We start from the raw sequence: 19,385 nt of genomic DNA on the forward strand, positions 1-19,385 counted from the left end.
AACGCACTAACGACCGTCGGCGCGACCGAGAATGGTCGCGCGGAGGACGATCGAACCCGAAATGAAATAAATTATTCCTTTTTTTTCTTGGACCCCGTGCCAATGATGGCGAGGAGGCCGGCCGGGTGGAACGGAACACACAATCGTGAACTCGTGTGTGTGGATACTTCCCTTTTGGCTGTTATCGTCTCGCGGCGGCCGCCGAATATGTGGCAGATATTCAAATCTCCCGCATCCCACCGACGGGCCTGTCTTTTGCTTTGTTGCCTTTTTTGTACATATTATGTTCGCCGTCCCCGGCCCGGCCTGGCTTGTGTGATTTTCACCTTCACCCGCCGCAGCCATCCCCCCCACACACCCACCAGCACCGCGCTGTGGTGGTGAAGGGGACAAAAAACCCATTACGGATTTTCAATATTCCTTCGGAGAGCTCGAATTTCAGTCCGAAGCCGAATCCATATTTTATGTCCACCACCGCTGGGAGGCTGCTCTCCACCCGGATCCCTCCCCATCACGGGCCAGTTCCATACCTCTAGCCCCCAGACCAAAAAAAGAAAAATTAAAACGACGCAGACCCCCGACTGAAACCTAATCAATAGTGCGGGCGCGCGGCCCAGCTCGGTCCAGCCCGGTGTGACCCGGCAGGAAGTCGAACCCGGCCGGTGGGAAGCCGCGGTCAGTGTCCACACCGGTCCCCTGGCTGAGGGTAAAATTAACGAGACCCAAAAAGGTCTCCACGTCGTCGTGGTCACCGAGCGCACGCAGGTTTTGGGGCCGATTTTGAACTTCTCTGGACACCAAAAAGAGTGGCGGCCGACGGATTAACCTTGGTGCGGCGCGGAATTGCGGATTTTTTAAAAAGGCCTCAGGTTCTGCCACAGCTACGGGGCTACGGGGTGCGTGTGCGGGGTTAGTGCTCTTATGGCCACCGCCACCAATTAATTGTCCCCACGATAATTCGCACCACGGGCGGCCCACAACTGCCGGGCACCCGGAACGCACAAATAATGTTCCGCCAAATTATGCACCACCCCCAGCCGCGACACCCCACCGGGTTGCCCTTCGGCACCATTCTGCCTTGCTAGGACATTCTGCAGCCGGCCGGCCAACCGGCTGTCCTCATAAAAGGATACGTGTCATATGTTCGCATTTTTTATGGCATTCCTTGGGCCGCACTGGCCACGCGTGTCCCCGAGGTGATAATACCCAAAGCCTCTCCCTCTCTCCCTTCTTGTGCTCGGTCGCGAGGCTCATCATAAATTGGGAGATTTTATTGATCCTGCAGCGCCCGGGTAGCACAGATTGGCGGCAGCAGCGCCACACGTTAATCCCGTTGTGGATGATAAAAAACGGAAATAATGGACGGCGAAGGCCCGACATACCTCTACACCGTTTTAGCATTAGTGCGCCGTCCGCGTCCTCGTCGCCAATCCCCCGGCTGGCCTCCAGCACTTCGGCGGGAATCGATTGGAAAACAATTTCTCATCAACCCGGGGACGACCGAGGACCTACGGATCGGGGTCCAGGAAGTGGGTCTAGCGACAGCACCACTCAACAAATTGGCCGCCGCCGTCACCGCCGGTACATCAAAGTGCCATTTGGTCGTGCCCTCCAGCACCTCGCTCTTCCGGAAGGATTCCCTGCATGGGGCACCCTATCTGATGAGGGTTATTATTATTATCACCACTGTGTGGCCGGCCCGTGCTTCGACCACTACTATTATTATTAGTATTATTGCAATCAATCACTCGGGCTGCACTCCACCACCTAGTGGATCGGCCAATGTCAAGTGTCAAGGTGCCTCTAATCGCTGATCGCTCGGCGGTGGGATTAAAGCGCGCGCGCGCGCGCCAAAAATCAAAACAAAAAGAGCGGCCAACAATCGTGCACGATGAGCGATTGCTGATAGAGAACGTGAGGGTCCACTTCTGGTGACGAAGTCCTGGGGCGGAAGTCGCAAAAAAAGATGGCGCATGGATCAGTATGCTCGCTCCGAGCTCCACCGAACGAATGGAACTCAGGGAGCCACGGTCGGGTGCGTTTCATGCGCGGGAATGTGGGTCATACTTCCGGGACCGGGTTCTAGAGAGTGTGTGCGAGCTTCCGAATTCCGGGAACTAATTGGACGCCGTTACACCGGGCCCCGCCGGCTTTATTGCTCCAACCACCAGCCCGGAGCAAAGGATTAGCTTATTCCGAAAAAATGCATGTTGGCTTCCGGATCCGGAACCGCGAATCGCTAACCGCCCGACGACTCATCAGCATCTCTCTCGCTCTCTCTCTCGGTGGAGAGCTTGCGTGCTATGGAATGAAAATAATTTATGACCCATCCATCCATCCAGCCAGCAGCGCCGCGCGCGAGTTTGTGAGGTACAAATTAGTGCGCGGCCCAAACAACAATCCCTCAGTGGAGCGGGACACACAGGGTGAGAGAGAGAGGGAGAGAGGCAACCGAAAAAAAAAACACAACACAACGCCGAGTTGGGGGGGCCTATCCACAATAATCTGCGGTCATTAAAATGATAATGAAATGTATAACAGATTAGTAGCACACGAATTTGTTGCAGTAAAATTAATTAACATTTTCATGACTAGAATTTCATTTCACCAATTTTCTATTCCGTTGCGTCCCGGGAGCTCCATCCCTCTCTCTCTCTCTCTCTCTCGCTCGCCCCAATCGGGCGGTGGTTCCGGAAGAAAAAGTTTTACCACACTTTACGTGGGTCAATATAAATGAGGCCCGGCCCGTGATGAGGGCTCGGGGTCCGTGTGCTGCGTAACAGAAGTAGTTGGCCGAGGAGTGGCACGGCCACGCGGGGTTTAGTGCCTGGGAATGGTCGAGGCGGGTTCGGTTGGGAAAAAAACAGATAAAACCACGGAGCACTCAACTCGAACGCACGCCACAAAATACGCCAAACTCTGCTGGCGCGGGCAAAGGGTCTCCTGAAGGATGGGGCCGGTAAGGACGACGGCTAACGGTGCGCCGTGGTCCCCTTTCTTTTTTTCGTGCCACTGCCAGAGATGATCTGACATCTGACGTTTGGGTTCGCGTTTTTTTCCCCCTCTCGTTATCTGGGTCTGCGCGCGACTTGGCGAAGGCCGCCTGAAGAGGCCGACGCAACACAAGGATTACGCGATAGCATCTCCTCGGAACAGGTGAAAAACTTGACTGGCACGGCCACTAAAGACCACTTTCGACGACGTCGTCTTCGTTTTTGCGGTCCACCTCTAAGGGCTCTAATAACATAATTAGAAATCGATAACGCGAGTTGTGGAGAGTTTTTTTTGAGGGCCGTTCCGATCCTCCCGATCGATCGGACGATTACTGCGTTCGGTGGTTAAAGAGCTTAATCGCTGAGTACGTCCCCGTGTTTTTCTTTTTGCGGGGCCCTTTGAGAAGCCGATTGGGCAAAGGGCACCTGGAACAAGTCGTTAAGATCGAGTTCACCATCAACACTTCTTGGACGAGGTTCAGGTGGGATTGGGACCCGCGTGGAGTCCGCTGACACGTTCGATCATAACCTTTAAACAGTAAACAGTGTGTGCCTAACAGTTGCATGAACAGTTCCGCTACCGATGAAGCTTCCGAGAGTGATCGCTCGATCGCTCGATGTTACGTCTCTGTTTGTTTTGCAAACATAGCATTTCCTGCTGGTCCCGGTTGCGCAACAGTTGCGCCGTACAAGTAACACGCACGAAGTAGTGTGATAGAAACGTTTTTTTTCCGCAAGATGACAAAAATGATGTGATCCACGACCGTCTCCGCCGCACGCCACGTGGGCGTGCGGCGACGGGGGATGTATGTAAGTGATTGATAACAACGCTGGAAAACAATACCCAGCGCATCATTGAAAATCTATGTGTGTTGGTGTACACGAAACAAAGAAAAACAATTAGCAGATCTTTCTCGGTAAGCTAAGTGCAAGTTGTCGAGAACGGTGTTGAGGAACCACTTCGAAAGGGCTCTCTCAACAGAATCGGAGAAGATCAATCTCACGCCCGGAAACACACGGAACACGTGCCACCGCGGACACGTGTCCGTCCCAGTCCGAACTGGAACTGGAAGCAAAATGGCATCGCTGTGGATGCTGAGCGCAGGGCGAGTGAGCTAGCTCGTGTCCCGCACGCAAAACCGGGGTGTTGCTTATTGTTTCTTTTTTTTCCACGAGTTTTTGTTTTGGGGAAAACACGATGAAAAACTTTGCGGAAAAGGTGCGTGTTCGCTTGCGGTTTTTTCATTTCTTTTTTTTTTTGGTCTCAATACTTACTTTTTCAAGTTCTAACAGATGAAACCTCAGAACTTGAATTGCTTGCACCATCTGCAAAGAGACAGAGAGTAATAGGATTTTAGTACATTTTTAGTAAACAGAGTCTTGGTTTGTCGAAGAGATCGAAGTAGCCTTAGGCGTGATACTTACAAGTGAGTCCACTTCGGGATCTGCTACGTAGTAGGGTTTTTCTTGCCGAATCTGTCAGGAAGAAGAAAGAAAGTGATTAGAAGTTGGGCCTACATTTTGAAACGCGCCCTTAAAGTACCACAATCAAAGGCTGGACAAATATTGATTCCACACAGCGAAGTCGAAGTGTCCGGCGATCCCGAAGCGACAGTAAACAAACGAAGCGTATATCTTAGGGACTCCCTCCAAAAAAGGAAGACCCCTGCCAACTCACACAACTCACCACAACAACGGTGATAAAAATATCCATCAAAGAGCTATCGCTTATCGGCCACCGCCATCGGCCGCCACAAATTGGCGCACCAATAACTCTCTCTATTGCACCGAAGCCTCCCGTTCCCCAACCGTGTGTGTCAAAGCAGCTGTCAAATTCGCTCTCAAAATCTGACACCGGATCGGTCGCCGGCCGAAAATCGATTGTGATCGATCTGCCTCGCAGCAATTAACGGTACGCTGCACTACGCACGGTGAAGAAGAAGTTGAAGCCAGCCCCTGATAGATACTGGACGCCGAGATACCTACGTAGCGGGTCCCCCCGGTGGACCGTAAAACGCTATCTAACCGGTGGCGCACTCGGGACACCGGTAGCGTATCGGGCGAAGGTGTGATTTTTTCGGTAGACAAACACAAATACGACCCCACGACGGGATCCCAGCCAGCGGCCAGCGGATTCCTGGCCCACCACCGATGCGGGTTCCCGATTCGGGCGGTCTTCTTCGCCACTTCACCTCCGTTTACGACTCCGAACATTGAATTTATGACCTCAATCTTACACCCGTCGCCGGGACGGGACAGGACGGGCCAGCTTGGGCGACATGTTTCGGCGACCCCGCAGCACACTCCGGCCCGGCCGCTCCGGCGAAAACATCGTAAAAGTCATGAGTCATAAAATTATCAGCGCACGGTGGCATATTCGACGGCTGCCGGCTGATTCTGTGTCCCGCTGACTTACATTTGAAGAGTCACTCTTTCTGGACTTCTCGCGTATCTCGCTCTCTGCGTATGTGTGCGGAGAGTATAGCTCCGGAAGGATCCTGCCCTGCCTGGTTTGGGTTTGTTTTGGTTTGGTCTCTTCGCTCACTCGCAGGAGTTGGAGGCGCCCAACTTTTGCACCTTAATCGAGCCCAATTAGGCCCCCAAGCGCCGCGCGCTGCAAGCGATACGCCATTAATTTTATCTGAGCCAAGCACCAGAAGCCCTCCCGGGTACTTTGAGCCCTACGAGTTCTGCGATAAAAAGTGAGCGAAAGGAATTCGAAGGCAGCTCCGAGAGTTCGGGGCTCGCTTCTTCAGGAACTCGATATCCTGACAGCCAGCTTCCTTCCAGCAGGAGCACTGTGATAAGAAGCATCATTCGTTGTGATAACGGAACGGAAACTTGATGAAGTTTTGGAACCGTAAAGACGTAACAAAGTCGGGTCTCCCGGGTTTGCCCGGAAGTGCCCCTTGCCGATCGACGACTCACTTCTTGCGTGGACGGTTCCAGACGACCACAGAACAGGTGATTAGACCAGAAGAGAGAGCGAAAGGATGGGAGACCCCGGAGACAAACCGGGGAATGGACCATCGGATCGACTCTTGATGGTCATTTGCTTACGACCCAACCGATGGCCATTTCATTGCCCGGTGGAAGCCCTCCCTGATGACACATTTTTCTGAATGGAACTGGCTGGCTGGCCGCCGGACTGTATCGTTCGAGTAATCTAATCGGAATGGGGCCCGGAAAATGTGTTCCTATTTCCGGGACCCGGCCCGGTGACGACGTCCACGTCGAACCCTCGCCGGTCGATGGTTCCCAACAGAATTGACGTAGACCGGGACCGGGCCTGGGCGGAGAAATTTAGATACTTCTGGCCAGTTCCGGTGTCCGAAGGGGGCCGCCCCCCCCCCAAGTGCTGTCGTCCGAAGAGTCCGATGCCCTCATTACGATGTACGAAAACCAAAATGGCCCCACCGAGCACGGAGCGGAAGCAAACTAACGGGGAGTAGAATATTATTTCACAGTTCAACTACCACCGAATGGGGGGTGGGGGGTGGAAACGGACTGGCCACCCCCTTGGTTTGCGGTGCCGGATGTGGGGTTTGCTTCATATTTTTTTCATCCCACCCGAGTTCGCCGCCCACCGCCGCCGTCGGAAGAAAGTAAGTTTTCCAAATGGCCCAAGAAACGACCCATCTGCCGGAGGAAAAATCTTCCACCCGGCCTGGCCACCCCTCCTGTTGGGCTGGGCTGAAGTGTTTCCGTCGCTGTTCGCCCGCCCGATAGGTCCATTACAAACCTATTCCTTCCGGAAATTATAGAATGTACGGAACACACCGGAGAGCAAGCAGATAAAGCAGAAGAACGAACTCCCGGGGAAAAGTTCCAGCCCCGCCCGAGCCCGATCCAAGACCGATAAAGTGCCTGGAGAGGGCGTCGAACAGTACATTCCGCTTGTTTCCGGTCTGGCAAAGCCCGGGGGCGGTGAGGAGGTTGTTTTCTTTTTCAATGGTCCGCCCCCCATTCCGGAAACAACCTAATGCCACCGCAAGATGGCAGCAGCAGTCGTCGTCGTCGTCGTCGTCCGGAAACAGACGGTCCCGGCCGGGCCATCAGATTCCCTCGCTAAGCTGTGACAACGATTTCGCTCCATTCCCCGGCCCGGCCCGGCCCAACCTGAGCTGAGCTGGGCTGAGAGTGTGTTGCGTGGTTCCACATTCGTTCCGGGACGGGGATTTGTAGCTTCTGATGCTTCTGTGGGGCTCGGAAAAATCCGACCCGATCGGAACCCAAATTGGACGACCTCGGCCGCTCCTTGCGCAAGCTTCCTTCTTGCAAAAAAAAAAAAAAAAATGCGGAAACCGTCATTGGCAAATCCGTTCCAAATCGCACCCGGCCAACAATCCGACAGCCAACAACAGCGGGGGTTCTCGGGAACTGCTTCTCAATTTCGGACCAACATTCGGAGGGAGTCCTTTTCTGGGTGGGCGCGTGGTAATAATGCACGGGTCAATGGGCCGGGATTGGAATTGCGGCTGCCGGTTTGCTACAAATTGAAGGTAAATTGACAAAGTCGCCAACGACGACGACGACGACGACCGGGAAGAAGACCGGAACCGGAAACGACGGCGCGCGCTCACGACTATTTTATTCCATAACTTCATTCCCACTGCCGGTGCCGTGGGCCCGGGATTAAGGATTGGCCTGGGCTGGGGGCCGGAGCGCACGACCATTAAGGATTGGCCGCCCAGCTCAGCTCGGCAAGGAGCCCGCGCGATACACCTTGCGCACTTTCTCGGCTTTCTTTCGGCCGACGTCAGCAGCAATTTTGCGGCCCGTTGCCAGCCAGCCAGCCAGCGTTGCCATAAGAAGTGGTAAAAAATGGCCCAAAAAATGAAATATCATCATCCCGCGGGATGAAGGAATTCCTAATGGATTTTTGCACGCCCGGTGTGGAACGGAGAAGCGTGGCCAAGGGTTGGGCAATAAATTTATAACTTTATTTTACTTTTTTTCCTATGCACCCTCGCCAGAAGAAAATCCTAAGGCGCCCTTCGCCGAGAGAGATGACGACGCAGCAGCCGGCCGCTGCTGGTCAGCCATTTTTATGACACGCCACACGCCGCCGCTAACTCGCCGCCGAGGGAAAGCTAATGGAAAATGATGATCTTCCGAAAAGCGGGTGGTCAGAAACACGATGGGGAAACGATGAGGGCTGCAGAACACAACATCTCGCCAGTATCGCGCATCGTGGCCCGGAAACGGGCGTTACGAGTTTGGTGCAGGGATTTATACGTTTACCAGGCAGCCATCCTTCAACGGAACGGGAGCCGAAAAACTCCGGGTGATCCTTTAATACATTTCTATTTGGAGGAATTTTTGGGATGTGCTCAGGACCTTTGCAGAGCTGAGTGTTGGCTAACCGACAATCCATGGTGGTCTTTTAGCCCTTTAACTAATTTGCGTCCGTGTCCACTGCAAAAATGCTCAAGATTTTGGTTCTTTTACCAACGAGTAACGCTTTTTAATGTCCTCCTTTTAGTTTGCTTTAGTAAGGCTCAACTGGCGCGAGTGGCTAGCGACGCTAGTTCCAATCAAAAGTCAGTCCAAAACATTGCCGAAATGGCGTAAATAATTCTTCTAGTTCTAGTTGGGGGTTTATTGAAACCGCAAATAAACGAAGTTCCTTAAAAACTATTGCCAAGTAGCGTGGTTTTCTCATGCGGTTCTTTCTACAAGGATCAGGTAAAATTGTTGCATCCAGATTACTTCAACTAATCGAGCTAATTCTGGTGTACTACGTTGGCATTATCCTGTTTTAGGGTGAGTATCTTGGCCATTAAGACGTCTTTCTTCATGAATATATTTTTTCATCAAGTTACGGTAGTCTTCAAGTCATCATGACGAGAATAGAGAAGTTTCATGAATACATTGAATCTCTGGACCATTAATATGCGGCATATTATTCAAATGTAACGATGACGAACTTTGTTTCGCTGTCGACTGTAATTGCTGGGATTCCATGATCAACAGTTCCAATAACAGCTTATTCCGTACAATAAATTGTGTGGGATAAGCATCAAACGATGACCCTGAACGCTGACAGTAGCGCTCCTCAGTAACCTGCAGGACCGCTAGTTTTCAACCCACGTAGCATAGCGCAATGTTGCGTGCGACGTCGCCTACTTACAACTTGTACTGTTGCCAATCTTCAAATTACAGGACGCAATCAACCGGTAACCAATCAAAGTAGTCGCCACTATCGAAACCCAATCAGACCAAGGGCTGGACACACGGCGTAGTACCCGGAAGGTCACTTCCTACCCGGAACTTGTACGGATTCCCGCCATCCCCTCCCGGTTCCGGTACCTTGCCGGGGACCTGGTCCGATAAGTCGCGCCGTCCCGCGCCGTTGGCCCTAAGCCGATCAACTTACCGGCGATTTAACGGCTGACTTCCCGAGGCCAGACCGAGGCTGTCCAGGGCCCGGGGTGTCGCTGTCATTAGTTATTAAAACACCGTTTAAAGGGATACACAGCCCTAAATGGCGGAAAAAGGATCATCTTCACCGAACCCCCCCCCTTCGGCACCGTTCTTCCCCTACTGACGCAGCACTGGGTCAATTGTCTTGGTTCTGTTTTACATAAATTATGGTCCCATTTGTTCGATCCGAGATGCCGGGCGGTCCGCCCTTTTCGGCACATGTTATTAAAATGTGTCATTAGAGCCCCCCCCCGCCGGTCCCCGGCCCCAGGTCAGACCGGGCCTGGTTCTGGTGATGAGATAATTCCCGAGCCCCCGTCGGCCGAAGAACCGGGCCCGAAAACGGTCCGAAAATGGTAATTAGTAATTACCGGGACCCCGGGACCGGTTTCCCGACGTCCCGGCGTTCGTGCGCGGAATACCGAAACGGCTTGTGGCCCGGGGTGCCCCTCCCAACCCCCCCTGCCCCTGTCTTCTAATTCACACCCAAACCCCCACACACGCGCGGATTCATCGAAGTGAAGATTCGATTCGGGAATTGGGGAATCGACTAATTTCATCATCCGCGCTCTGGCGTGGCGCGTGCAGCGACTGCAAGAGATACAACCGGAAACGACATATCTTTTCCGATAACCACAACCCACTTCCCGTGTCCCAGCCCGGCACGGCCCGGCCCGGCCCAGTCCAAGCGTCTAATGAAGTCGGCCCGGGGCGTACAATTAAACAATCTTCGGCTGTTTAGAGGAGCTGGCGCCAGAGCATCCACCGGCCACCACTCTCTTCCTTCTTATGCTGACTCAACCCCTCCCGGCCCGGTCTTCCTGGGGGCGCCCGGTGTGAGTGTGGGTGGTGGTCAAATTTATGATCAAAACAATAATCAAATCGTTCGAGATATAGGCATAATAAAATGTATTTGCGCCCGCGCTCGTACGTGTATGTGTATGGGTCCTCAGGCCTCGCGGTAACGGTCGTCCGGTGGCGCCCAGGCTCCGTTATATAGCTGTAAGTGAGGCTCATAAATTATCGTTCGGGACCCGGCCCGGGCCGAGCAGCAAAATAAATAAAAATAATACAAAAATAAACATTCCATCATCAAAAACGAACCCTGCCAACGATGATGATCAGCTTGTGATCGGCCGTGTGTCGGGTATACAGTTGTAAATAGTTGTTGTTTGTAGATCGCGTATTGATTGCAGATTTTTCCGGCCCCTTCTTCTTCGCGGCCCGATTCGCGCGCGCCCCGGATTGGTTATTTATTGTTTTCCTTCCTTGAACACAGCGCGTCGTATGTTTTGCGTTCGCCCTTCGCAGCCTCCCGATCGGTGTGTTCGATCGCTGCCGCCGCCGGGTCGTGTGGTGCCTCTTTCCCCCCGCAGCACCCGGCCCCCCGGGGGGTGGGGGGTCGGTTGCATAAATTTCCCAACAAATTCCCGTCATACTTTCACGCCTTTTTATGATGCGCGCTGCGAGTGTGTGTAGCCGCGGTCTTCCTTTCGACCTCTTGGCGTGGCTATTTTTTTTTTGGCACTTTGGTTTTATGCTGCTTTATGCTGCTGGGTGCTGCTGTGTTGGTTGGTGGCCTTTGGACTTTTGTTTTATTACTCTACCCCGTGCACAGCGCAGAGCGTCCGTATTTCGTTATTTATTCGTCCGACTGTCAGTTGGTTGGTTGGTTTGTTTGTTTATTTGTTTGGGTTGGCTACTCGGCGGCAGTGTGCTGCTCCGTTGCTGGTCAGGGCCGCGTGAAGCGACGGAACTCTATTTACGATTCGGAAGCTCCCCCCAAACGATCCTCGGCCGCGCAAAGTGTTTAATTAATTGGTGTCGGTTTACGATCTCCCCGCACACAGACAGACACAGAGGCGGATCTCGGAACTCCAGGCATCCGGACACCAGCGGGCACCTGCGACGAACCCCGGACTGCAATTAACTGTCATTTGGCCACCACCGGAGCGGACCGGACGGTGCATTTCTGGCGAAAACCGATCTTTCAATCAATGACCTCTCATCAGATGGCCCATCCAGCCAGCACACCGGGGGGCCACATATGGTATGCGTGACGGATTCGATTTCGATGACCTCATCGCGCGGGAAGATGGCTGGGCAAAAAAAGGGGCTGGAGCCACGCCACTCGTCAGGGCGGCCTTGGGCCGGCATACAAATGAAGTTGAAAATGCACATTTCAATGATTCGCACCCAGCATAATCCCCGGGCACGGCGCGGCGAGGCGAAGAGTGGCGAAAAAACCTGTTCAACAGCCGACTGGCCGACCGGCTCATCCGCTCCGTGGACTCTGCGGTCCGACGACGGCACGGCATTACCATCGTCTACCGTCTGCCGGGCCCGACCCGCTCCCTGCGGTTGCAATCTGCATTTTCTGCAACCGAAATAAAGGAAGCGATGCACGGCACAAGAAACCCAAAAACCAGCCGCTTCGATCCATCGAAATCTCTGTGTGTGCCGAGTGAGCCCACAATCTGGCAGCCACAGCGCGGAACCAGGGTAGGACAGGCTCCTTAGCAGGCGGCAACATATGGTGCAGGTTGCTGGCATCGTTTTTGTGTCCCTCGACCCTCGACTGGCTCTTCCAATTCAGGTCCTCTGCAGGTCCAATTCTTGAACTCCCCGATAACTGGCGGCGGTGGTGACCTCCTGAAAGCCACCAGGGAACCAATCTGGCTTCGCTCGGATTCCGCCTTCTAGGAAGCATCCTTTCCCGGGACGGCCGACTGGTAACACCGCAGGACAACAGGTCCTTTCGCTGGAAACCGTAGACGGGATCGGATCCCAAAACCGTAGCCCAAAGCCCACGGTGGAAAAGAAAGGACAGGACCTCTCCCTGGTCCTCGCAGTGGAAATGGTGTTCCAGGAAAAAGGGACACACGATGTCCTGTCCGACACCGGGGTCCAAGGATGCCAACGCGTCACATGGGCGCGTCATGCGTCGTCAGTAATTGATTTTTGACACTTCTCAAGACTTTGGTTGTTCTTCGGACACACTAGACCCACACAGCCTGCTGCACCGATCGGCCGGGGTTTTTTCCCACCAGAACCGCCGGAAGTCCAGAGACACACGCACACGTGGCCGGGCACAACAATGCACCAACAATTAAACGGAGCTACGGCTGCTGCTGCGTGGCAGCCCTCCGCGCGCAAAAAAGGACTCTCGCGAAGCCGTCGGTAAAACGGCGTGTCCGGGTTGCGCTTTTGCGCGCGCGCGCGCCCGTGGGGGTTACAAAGTATTTCCGGGCCTCCTGGCTGGCCCTTCCCTTTCGCGTTGCGTTCCGGTTTTTTTGCGCGAACGCGCACACACGTTACGCCTGGTCGAGCCGTTCTTTGTAGGGTTCGTTAGTGGTTCGTTTGTTCGCCTGCGCTCGGAGAGCCTGCCCTGGCGCACATTCCCGGGGTTTCCGGAGGTGTTGCCGGCATCTCGGGGTTCCGAAACGGGGCGACGGGCAGCCAAAACAGCAACCCTTGGTAGGGCGACCGAATAAAAATGACAGCGGGAAGCAAGAAGGAACCAAAGCCCAAGGAGAGGCACAAAAAACGGGCTGCAACAAGCGCAAAAAAGGTGAACCCCAAGAACCGGGGACGGAGAAGCGGAGGTCCGAAAAAAATCCCCGGCCGGCCGTACGAAAATAATGAAATTCCTCTCAAAAAGACTAGCCACAGACTCCAGCACCAGAGAGTGTGTCACTCGTCCTTCTCGGCCCGGCGGCTGGAGAATGCGCTGGAAGGTGTTCGTGTCCGTTCGCCGAAACGGAGCGGACGAAAAGGAAACCCAAGAGGGTGCCGCACAAGGCGCAAGAAGACGAAGCCCGCGAGAAGCCCGCAACGGGCTAGAGAGTCCCGTTTCTTCCCGAAAACCGAGAACGCGCTTCTAATGCTTCGAAAGTGAAAAGGGGTCCCACGGAGAACCGGGGCGGGAAAAGCGGTCCCCCGCCGGGCGCGCGGCTCTGTCATTTGGCTGGCTGTTTGCACATCCAGGGACCCTCCAGGGCTTTCCCTGCTGGGCCCTACAAATTGCGGTGCAGGGCGGAGCCCCGTAGAGACCCTACGCCGGAGACCGAATCCGGCAACCGAAGGTCGATCGTTGCGCTTGCCCGGGTCCGTTTTCGCCCCCTGGGCCGACGAAGAAAGTTACGACCCCGTGCCGTGCTATGCGGTGGGGTAGAGGGGAGAGGGAGAGCGGGGTGGAAATAATCAACGGGAAGTGGAATGGAAAGAAGACACGCACGCACGCACGCACGCAGCCCTCTCACCAGACGCAAGGTCGCAAAGTAGGGCTGCGCTAGAGCCAAGAAAGCTAGCGCGAAAGAGACATGGACACCTTCTCTCTCACACGCCCGGGATCGCGCACAGAAAAAAGGGTACTCAGACCCATAATGAATAGACCCAGCACTGGAAAGAGCGAGAAAAAGTGCGAGGAGCCCAAAATTGAAAGGTCCTCTCGGTTTGATCACATAATTGTAATCTTCGATATTTTCCTCGGGTTCCCATTGTTAGGAGCTAGCCCTCCTCCGGTCCGCTTCAGGACCAGCCCCCGGCAACCTCACCCTCGGGTTGGGTCGTGATCGGTCCGTCGTTTTGGGCGATCATCCGTTTCCTTAGCAAGAATTTGGGACCTTTTTCTCTCTCTCTTTCTGTGCATTTCTGCCTCGGTTCGTCCGTTGTTCTCCGGTGTGTTGCTGGAAAGGTGTTGTTGTTGCCTTTTCCCTATTCTCTTTCCCCGCTCCGGCCTCTTGCTCTCTTCTCCCGTTCCGTCCTGTCCTGTGTGTCGCTCTATTCTTTCTATTTTCTTTTCTAGTTTTGCTCTTTCTTTTGGCCTTTTTCTCACTTTCTGCGCCGTTGTTGTTTTTGTCTTTTCTGGATCGGGCTTTGCGGGCTGCGTTCCGCTTCACTACACACCATACTCCGTCGGGCGGAATTGTGCGTTTTTGTGGAGGCTTCAGGGCCTCAACAGCCAGCCAGCCAGTCGACAGAGAGAGGGAGAGAGAGAGAGAGAGTGACAAGCTGGTTGGTCTGCGAACATATGCCAATCTGCGCGCTCCGGTTGCAAATGATCGTGATCATCTGCGTGCTCCGGATTAACGGCAGCCGGGATCGTTGGCGGGTACCGTCGGACCTGAGGGCGAATACCGGCCATCAGCCATCGGGTCCTTGCCCACCGTCGCAAAGATCCGACACGCACACACGTGCGTGGGCATCCTTCGGGGCGCAGCGATTTTGAACCTCTCTCCTACTCTCGGGAGGTCTAAGAATATCTTCATTCCCGCGGTCACCTTCGCATTCCAATCGCGCGAACTCGCGCCCGTCCCGCTTGATGAGCTGCAAAGCGGTCAGCGAGATGGTTGCCGTAAATGGGTCCATTAATATGTGCGCATTTGGCCGCGCATGAGGGATGAAATGATATTTTACTCCACGAGGCCGAACGGTGCTCTGGGTGTTTAAAATTGAATTTTGTCGTCCGTTCCCTTTTGCTGGCTAGCTTCGCCGCCGCCGCCGGCCACCAGTCGGGGTGGTGTCACTCTGACACTTGGTCCAGCGCGCCCTCGCCCAGCCCAACTGCATTCGCGATTGCCGCGATGAATCCAGACGAATTTCGACGATCGACTCCAAACGCGCAATGCGAAGCTGTGGCCGTGAATTCGATGTTCCCTTCGGCTACTTCTGGCCTTCACATTGGTTCCACTCTCTTTCTCTCTCACTCACTCCCAGACCCTCGCAGTCCCGCTACTTCAAATCTTTTCGGTGATCATTATACACACGGCCCAACCGAAAACCTGGGACCCGCCGTTCCTTTTAAATGATCCCAAAAAATCCAATAACCCTCGGTAATATCCTGCGGACCCGGACCGGGCCGGGAGACGGCCGCGCGGGGGTTCGTCTCACCTCCGAAAGCGAAGAAGGAGACCGAAACCGAGCGAGAGCCAAGTACAATAACGAAGCGTATTGTATTAACCATAACCATACAACAACAACGACGACAACAGCAAAAAAATGACAACAAACCTGATGTGTGCCGGGCCCGAAATCGAAAAGACTTGCTCTGCGGCTGCTGCTAACGAGAAAGGACCGAAAGAACGGACCGAACGGACCAAGTCCCAAGCAGAACGCCAAGAACGAAAAGAACAGCATCCCACAGAGCGAACGGCGGCGGCGAAGAATGGACAACGGCACAACCGAACCGAAAAAAAAACGTTCGTCCAAACAACGACAACAACAAAATGTTGCTACAGTTGATGTTGCGACCCAAAAAAAGACGCTGACGACGACGACGGTGTGGCCGGGCCGAAGAATGTGTGTTAAGCCCCCCGTAGGAACGCATCGCCGAGGAAAATCAGATTAGTGTCATCTGGAAAGAAATGTTATTTGGCTCGGCCCGAGGTTTTGTTCTTCTCTCCCTCGCTCGTTCGTTGCCGTTGTTCAGATCCAGATTTCGGGACGTCGTTCTACCCTATATACGGGGGTCCGAAGAACCCTTTTCGAGTCCCGGTGTTTCTCGGGTATTCGAAGCACCGGCGGGACTCGTGGGCTGCGGGAGTGCGGCCCGGTACGGCAGGTGGCCAACGGTGGCCGGTGGTGGGTGGATCATCGAACGATCGGCAGGAAGAAAGAAGCATTAATTTTAATGTTTAGAACTTTTGGAACAACGTCGCCGTCGTCGTTGTCGTCGTCGTCGTGGTCGTTGTGGCGGTTGTCATTCCCCGGCCAGCGGTGTCCTCTTCTTTCAGAATTCCATCATAAGAGTGACGACAAAGGAGAGCATCCCGCATCATGGGTTTCTCCTGCTTGCCCCGCTCCTCGAGGTCCACGGGGCAGCCGAGACCACGAAACCAATTCGGTCCAGAAAATTGGAGAAAAGCGTTTAAAAACAGCGCTCCCACCGAAACCCAGGTCGTCCCGGTCGCGGTAATGGAGTTAATATGCAGATGAGGCCACGGCGCGCGATAGAATCTTTTGATTGAAAATCATCACCGGCATTCCTCGGACTTGGCCAACGTTGTAGCAGCAGCGGCAAGATTATATCGACTCGGTTAGCAGGATGGGAATAGGTCCGGGTTTCACGGGTCCGTTTGGGTTCCACCTGCCAAGGTCAAGATGGCATCGAGTGAGTCGGACGGAGCAGCGACACCAATGCAAGTGGGTTTCGTGTTACCCAACGCCTTGATGGAGTCCTGCCCGATCCGTGACACCATCGCCAGCTTTTAGCACGTCCAGTGCCGTCGCCGACAGTGGGAAAAAGGCAGACACGCACCGGGCACCTAGGAAGCCATTAGCTATCGGTCGGTCGGTCCGGATTCCTGACGAGTCATTGCACCGGGCTGCATGAAAGGCAGAAACGTCCCGCGAACCCCGAAAACTGGAGCGAGACCTGCGGAGCGGGACCAGGACCCGGAGGAGTTCATCAGCAAAATTTACATTTTCGCCCAGTCACGCAGCTAAACAACGCCACTGCGGAGGAGACACGAACTCGAGCGCGACTCCCGGCTTTTTGCGAAAGCCGGCCAACCCGTCGTCGACGCCGAGAACGCGGAGGTTGCGCCCTGAGGTTCCGCCCCTACACGCTGAGCGTAGGTCCCGTCCCGTCCCGCTTATCTTGATGACGTTCGTCCCCACGCTCGATGATCCTGCCGCCGCCGCCGCCGCCGGGAGTTACACCGTCCCGAACTAGAACCACAGGCTGTGGGGCGCGTCCCGGAGCGGCCCCAAAACAATGCGTACATTGTTCTATCGATTCCTTCCTTCAAATTATGTGGGCCGTGCCCCGGGTAAACACCTTCCAACTGTCCACCGGAGAGTTCCCGGAATGGACTCGGGCCGAAAAAAAAACAGCAGACCCAAACTCCAGACGAGGGGCGAGGACCAGAAAAAACACAGACACCTAACGACCTAATGCCAAAGGAACTTCCCGGTGAAGAGTCGGCCGGGGAGATGGGAAGTCTGTGGAGACGACGACGCTGGACTTTGAAACATTATGTGCAACTTCATTAGAAGGGATCGAAATGGACCGCAGAACTTGCGGTCCGGGCAGTAATGACCATCTTTACCGTCCGCAGAGAGAGAGAGAGTGCGCTCCTCTTGGGAATTGATTAAGGTCGCCTGGGGCGGGATGATCCGGAATCAATCAACTTCAATAGTTCTCTCGACCACCACTCGAGGCCCGAGGACTTGAAATGGATCTTCTTCACTCGATTCCCCCATTAGGCGGGGAGCGAACATTTGAAGCCAAGTTCCCTGCCGAGCCGCCACCCACAGGGAGGGTGTTCTATAGAGTGTGCCTCCCCCGAAACCAAAAAACCACTTTGACGACTTCGACCAGGAAAAAAATCCCAAAACCTCTCCTGGTACCTGGGGACCGCGTGTGGATTCGTGTACAACAAGTCGGCCAAAGCGGACACCGAAAACGGGCGAGCGCAATCTGAGTCACTGCCAGAGGTTTCAGCCAGGGCCCGGCGTGGCCCCATACTTCACGCGCGGAGAACCGGCACCGCCAGAAAGCAGTTGTTGTTGGTCGTTCCACCGCCGCCGCCGCCACCACCACCACCACCACCAGCATCCAGAGCGAGAGGAGGCAGAGATAGCACACGCCTTGCCACCTTTTTACAGCCTCTTAAAATGGCCATAAAGTTGTCCGAATGCCTCGCGCACGCTCGCGTTTTATCGTCCCGTGTGTACCGTAGGCTCTTTCGGTCTCGCTCGCTCCCCCGCTGGCCGCGGGTCTCGGCCGGTCCTGCCGGGGTGCCCTCCACTCCCGGCCGCACCGAGATTTCCCGAGCCGGTTATGGTTTTCCCAGGCCCACTGCTGCTCTGGGTGTCGAGCGATGCGCAGCGCGCCGGGCAAGATCGTCGTGCGCAGCATTCAGAGAGGCCCCCGGGGCGGGGGGGAGGGGTGGGCTGAGTGAGACGCGCTCTCGGTCTCGCTCTTAAGATGTCGATTTGAGGAATGACATAAAATGTTGAATGATCTCACAGCCCCATCTCGCGTGTGCGTTTGGTTGACCGAGAACGATACGGTACGGCACACGGAGAGCGCGAACAGCTTGTTCCCGGTTTCGGTCCGGTTCTCGGTCGTTAAAAGCGGGCACCACACATTTTAATGACTCGCCATCCCCCGGCCTCGCGGCACCGTCTCGCTTACTCCTCGCCTGCGCGCGTTTTTGCGCTCCGTGAATGAACGGCTCTGGCGGCGGTGGCGTTGAAGATCGTTTGCGCTGCGCAAGATCTGGCGATGCTCGCCAGGCGCAAGATCGTGGCCGATAGCCGTCACACGGCCGGAGGCAGCCCGGGAGTGGTGCGCGACCTTGCTCTACGGTGTGGCACCACTTAGGCATTCCGCGGTGTCGCCTGGTTCCAACGGGGCGACCGTCGAAAAATGTGACAAACTTCGCCACGGAACCGGTCGCAGGCGCGCACAACAACCGAAACGAACCGATCCGAAACAGCCCCATCCATATGCGTCTCCTTTGCGACGGACCGTGTCCCGAATGGCCCGGGCGCGCGCGCGCGAACGTGGCGCACAGTTAATTAATCGCCGGGCAAACGCAAATAAACCCCGGGCTGCACCGGCGAGACCGACGACGGCGTCCACAAGACGCCGACGTCGATCGGCGTCGATGGGCATCCCGGAGGGATGCCCCGCGGCGGGGGCCGTTCCGTGCTCGAAGCTGCCCCACGTGGCGGCCGGACGGACCTCCGGATGGGGGAAAAAAACCATCATCAATTTCAAGCTGCGATACGACCATCGGTTGATTATGAATGATCGATCGTTGCACCGCCGGCCGATGGAACCCATGGAACCCATGGATCCTCACGAGGAACCTACATTGTAGCCCGCCTGTCCTGCCGCCCTGGGGGCCCTGGGAACGGCGACCCAGAGGGGGCCTCTAGGGGGACCTCGCCAACGCGCCAGCTGACTTTGATTAATGCCATCCTTCATCCGCGCGTCATGCAAATGATCTTTCT

General features: G+C 55.0%; 1 protein-coding gene across 1 annotated transcript in view; it reads right to left on the reverse strand.

The window, feature by feature from the left end:
• The window catches only part of LOC131211200 (homeobox protein homothorax), a 135,185-nt gene that overhangs the window by 92,053 nt on the left and 23,747 nt on the right, over positions 1 to 19,385 (reverse strand). Inside the window, exons 4-5 of the mRNA XM_058204588.1 lie at positions 4,419 to 4,469; positions 4,269 to 4,319 (exon numbers count right to left, since the gene is read on the reverse strand). Of these exons, the coding sequence (XP_058060571.1) occupies positions 4,269 to 4,319; positions 4,419 to 4,469 (102 nt within the window). The remainder of the gene's footprint in view (positions 1 to 4,268; positions 4,320 to 4,418; positions 4,470 to 19,385) is intronic.

The sequence above is a fragment of the Anopheles bellator genome, chromosome 2, assembly GCF_943735745.2.
Source record: "Anopheles bellator chromosome 2, idAnoBellAS_SP24_06.2, whole genome shotgun sequence".
NCBI lineage: Eukaryota > Metazoa > Arthropoda > Insecta > Diptera > Culicidae > Anopheles > Anopheles bellator.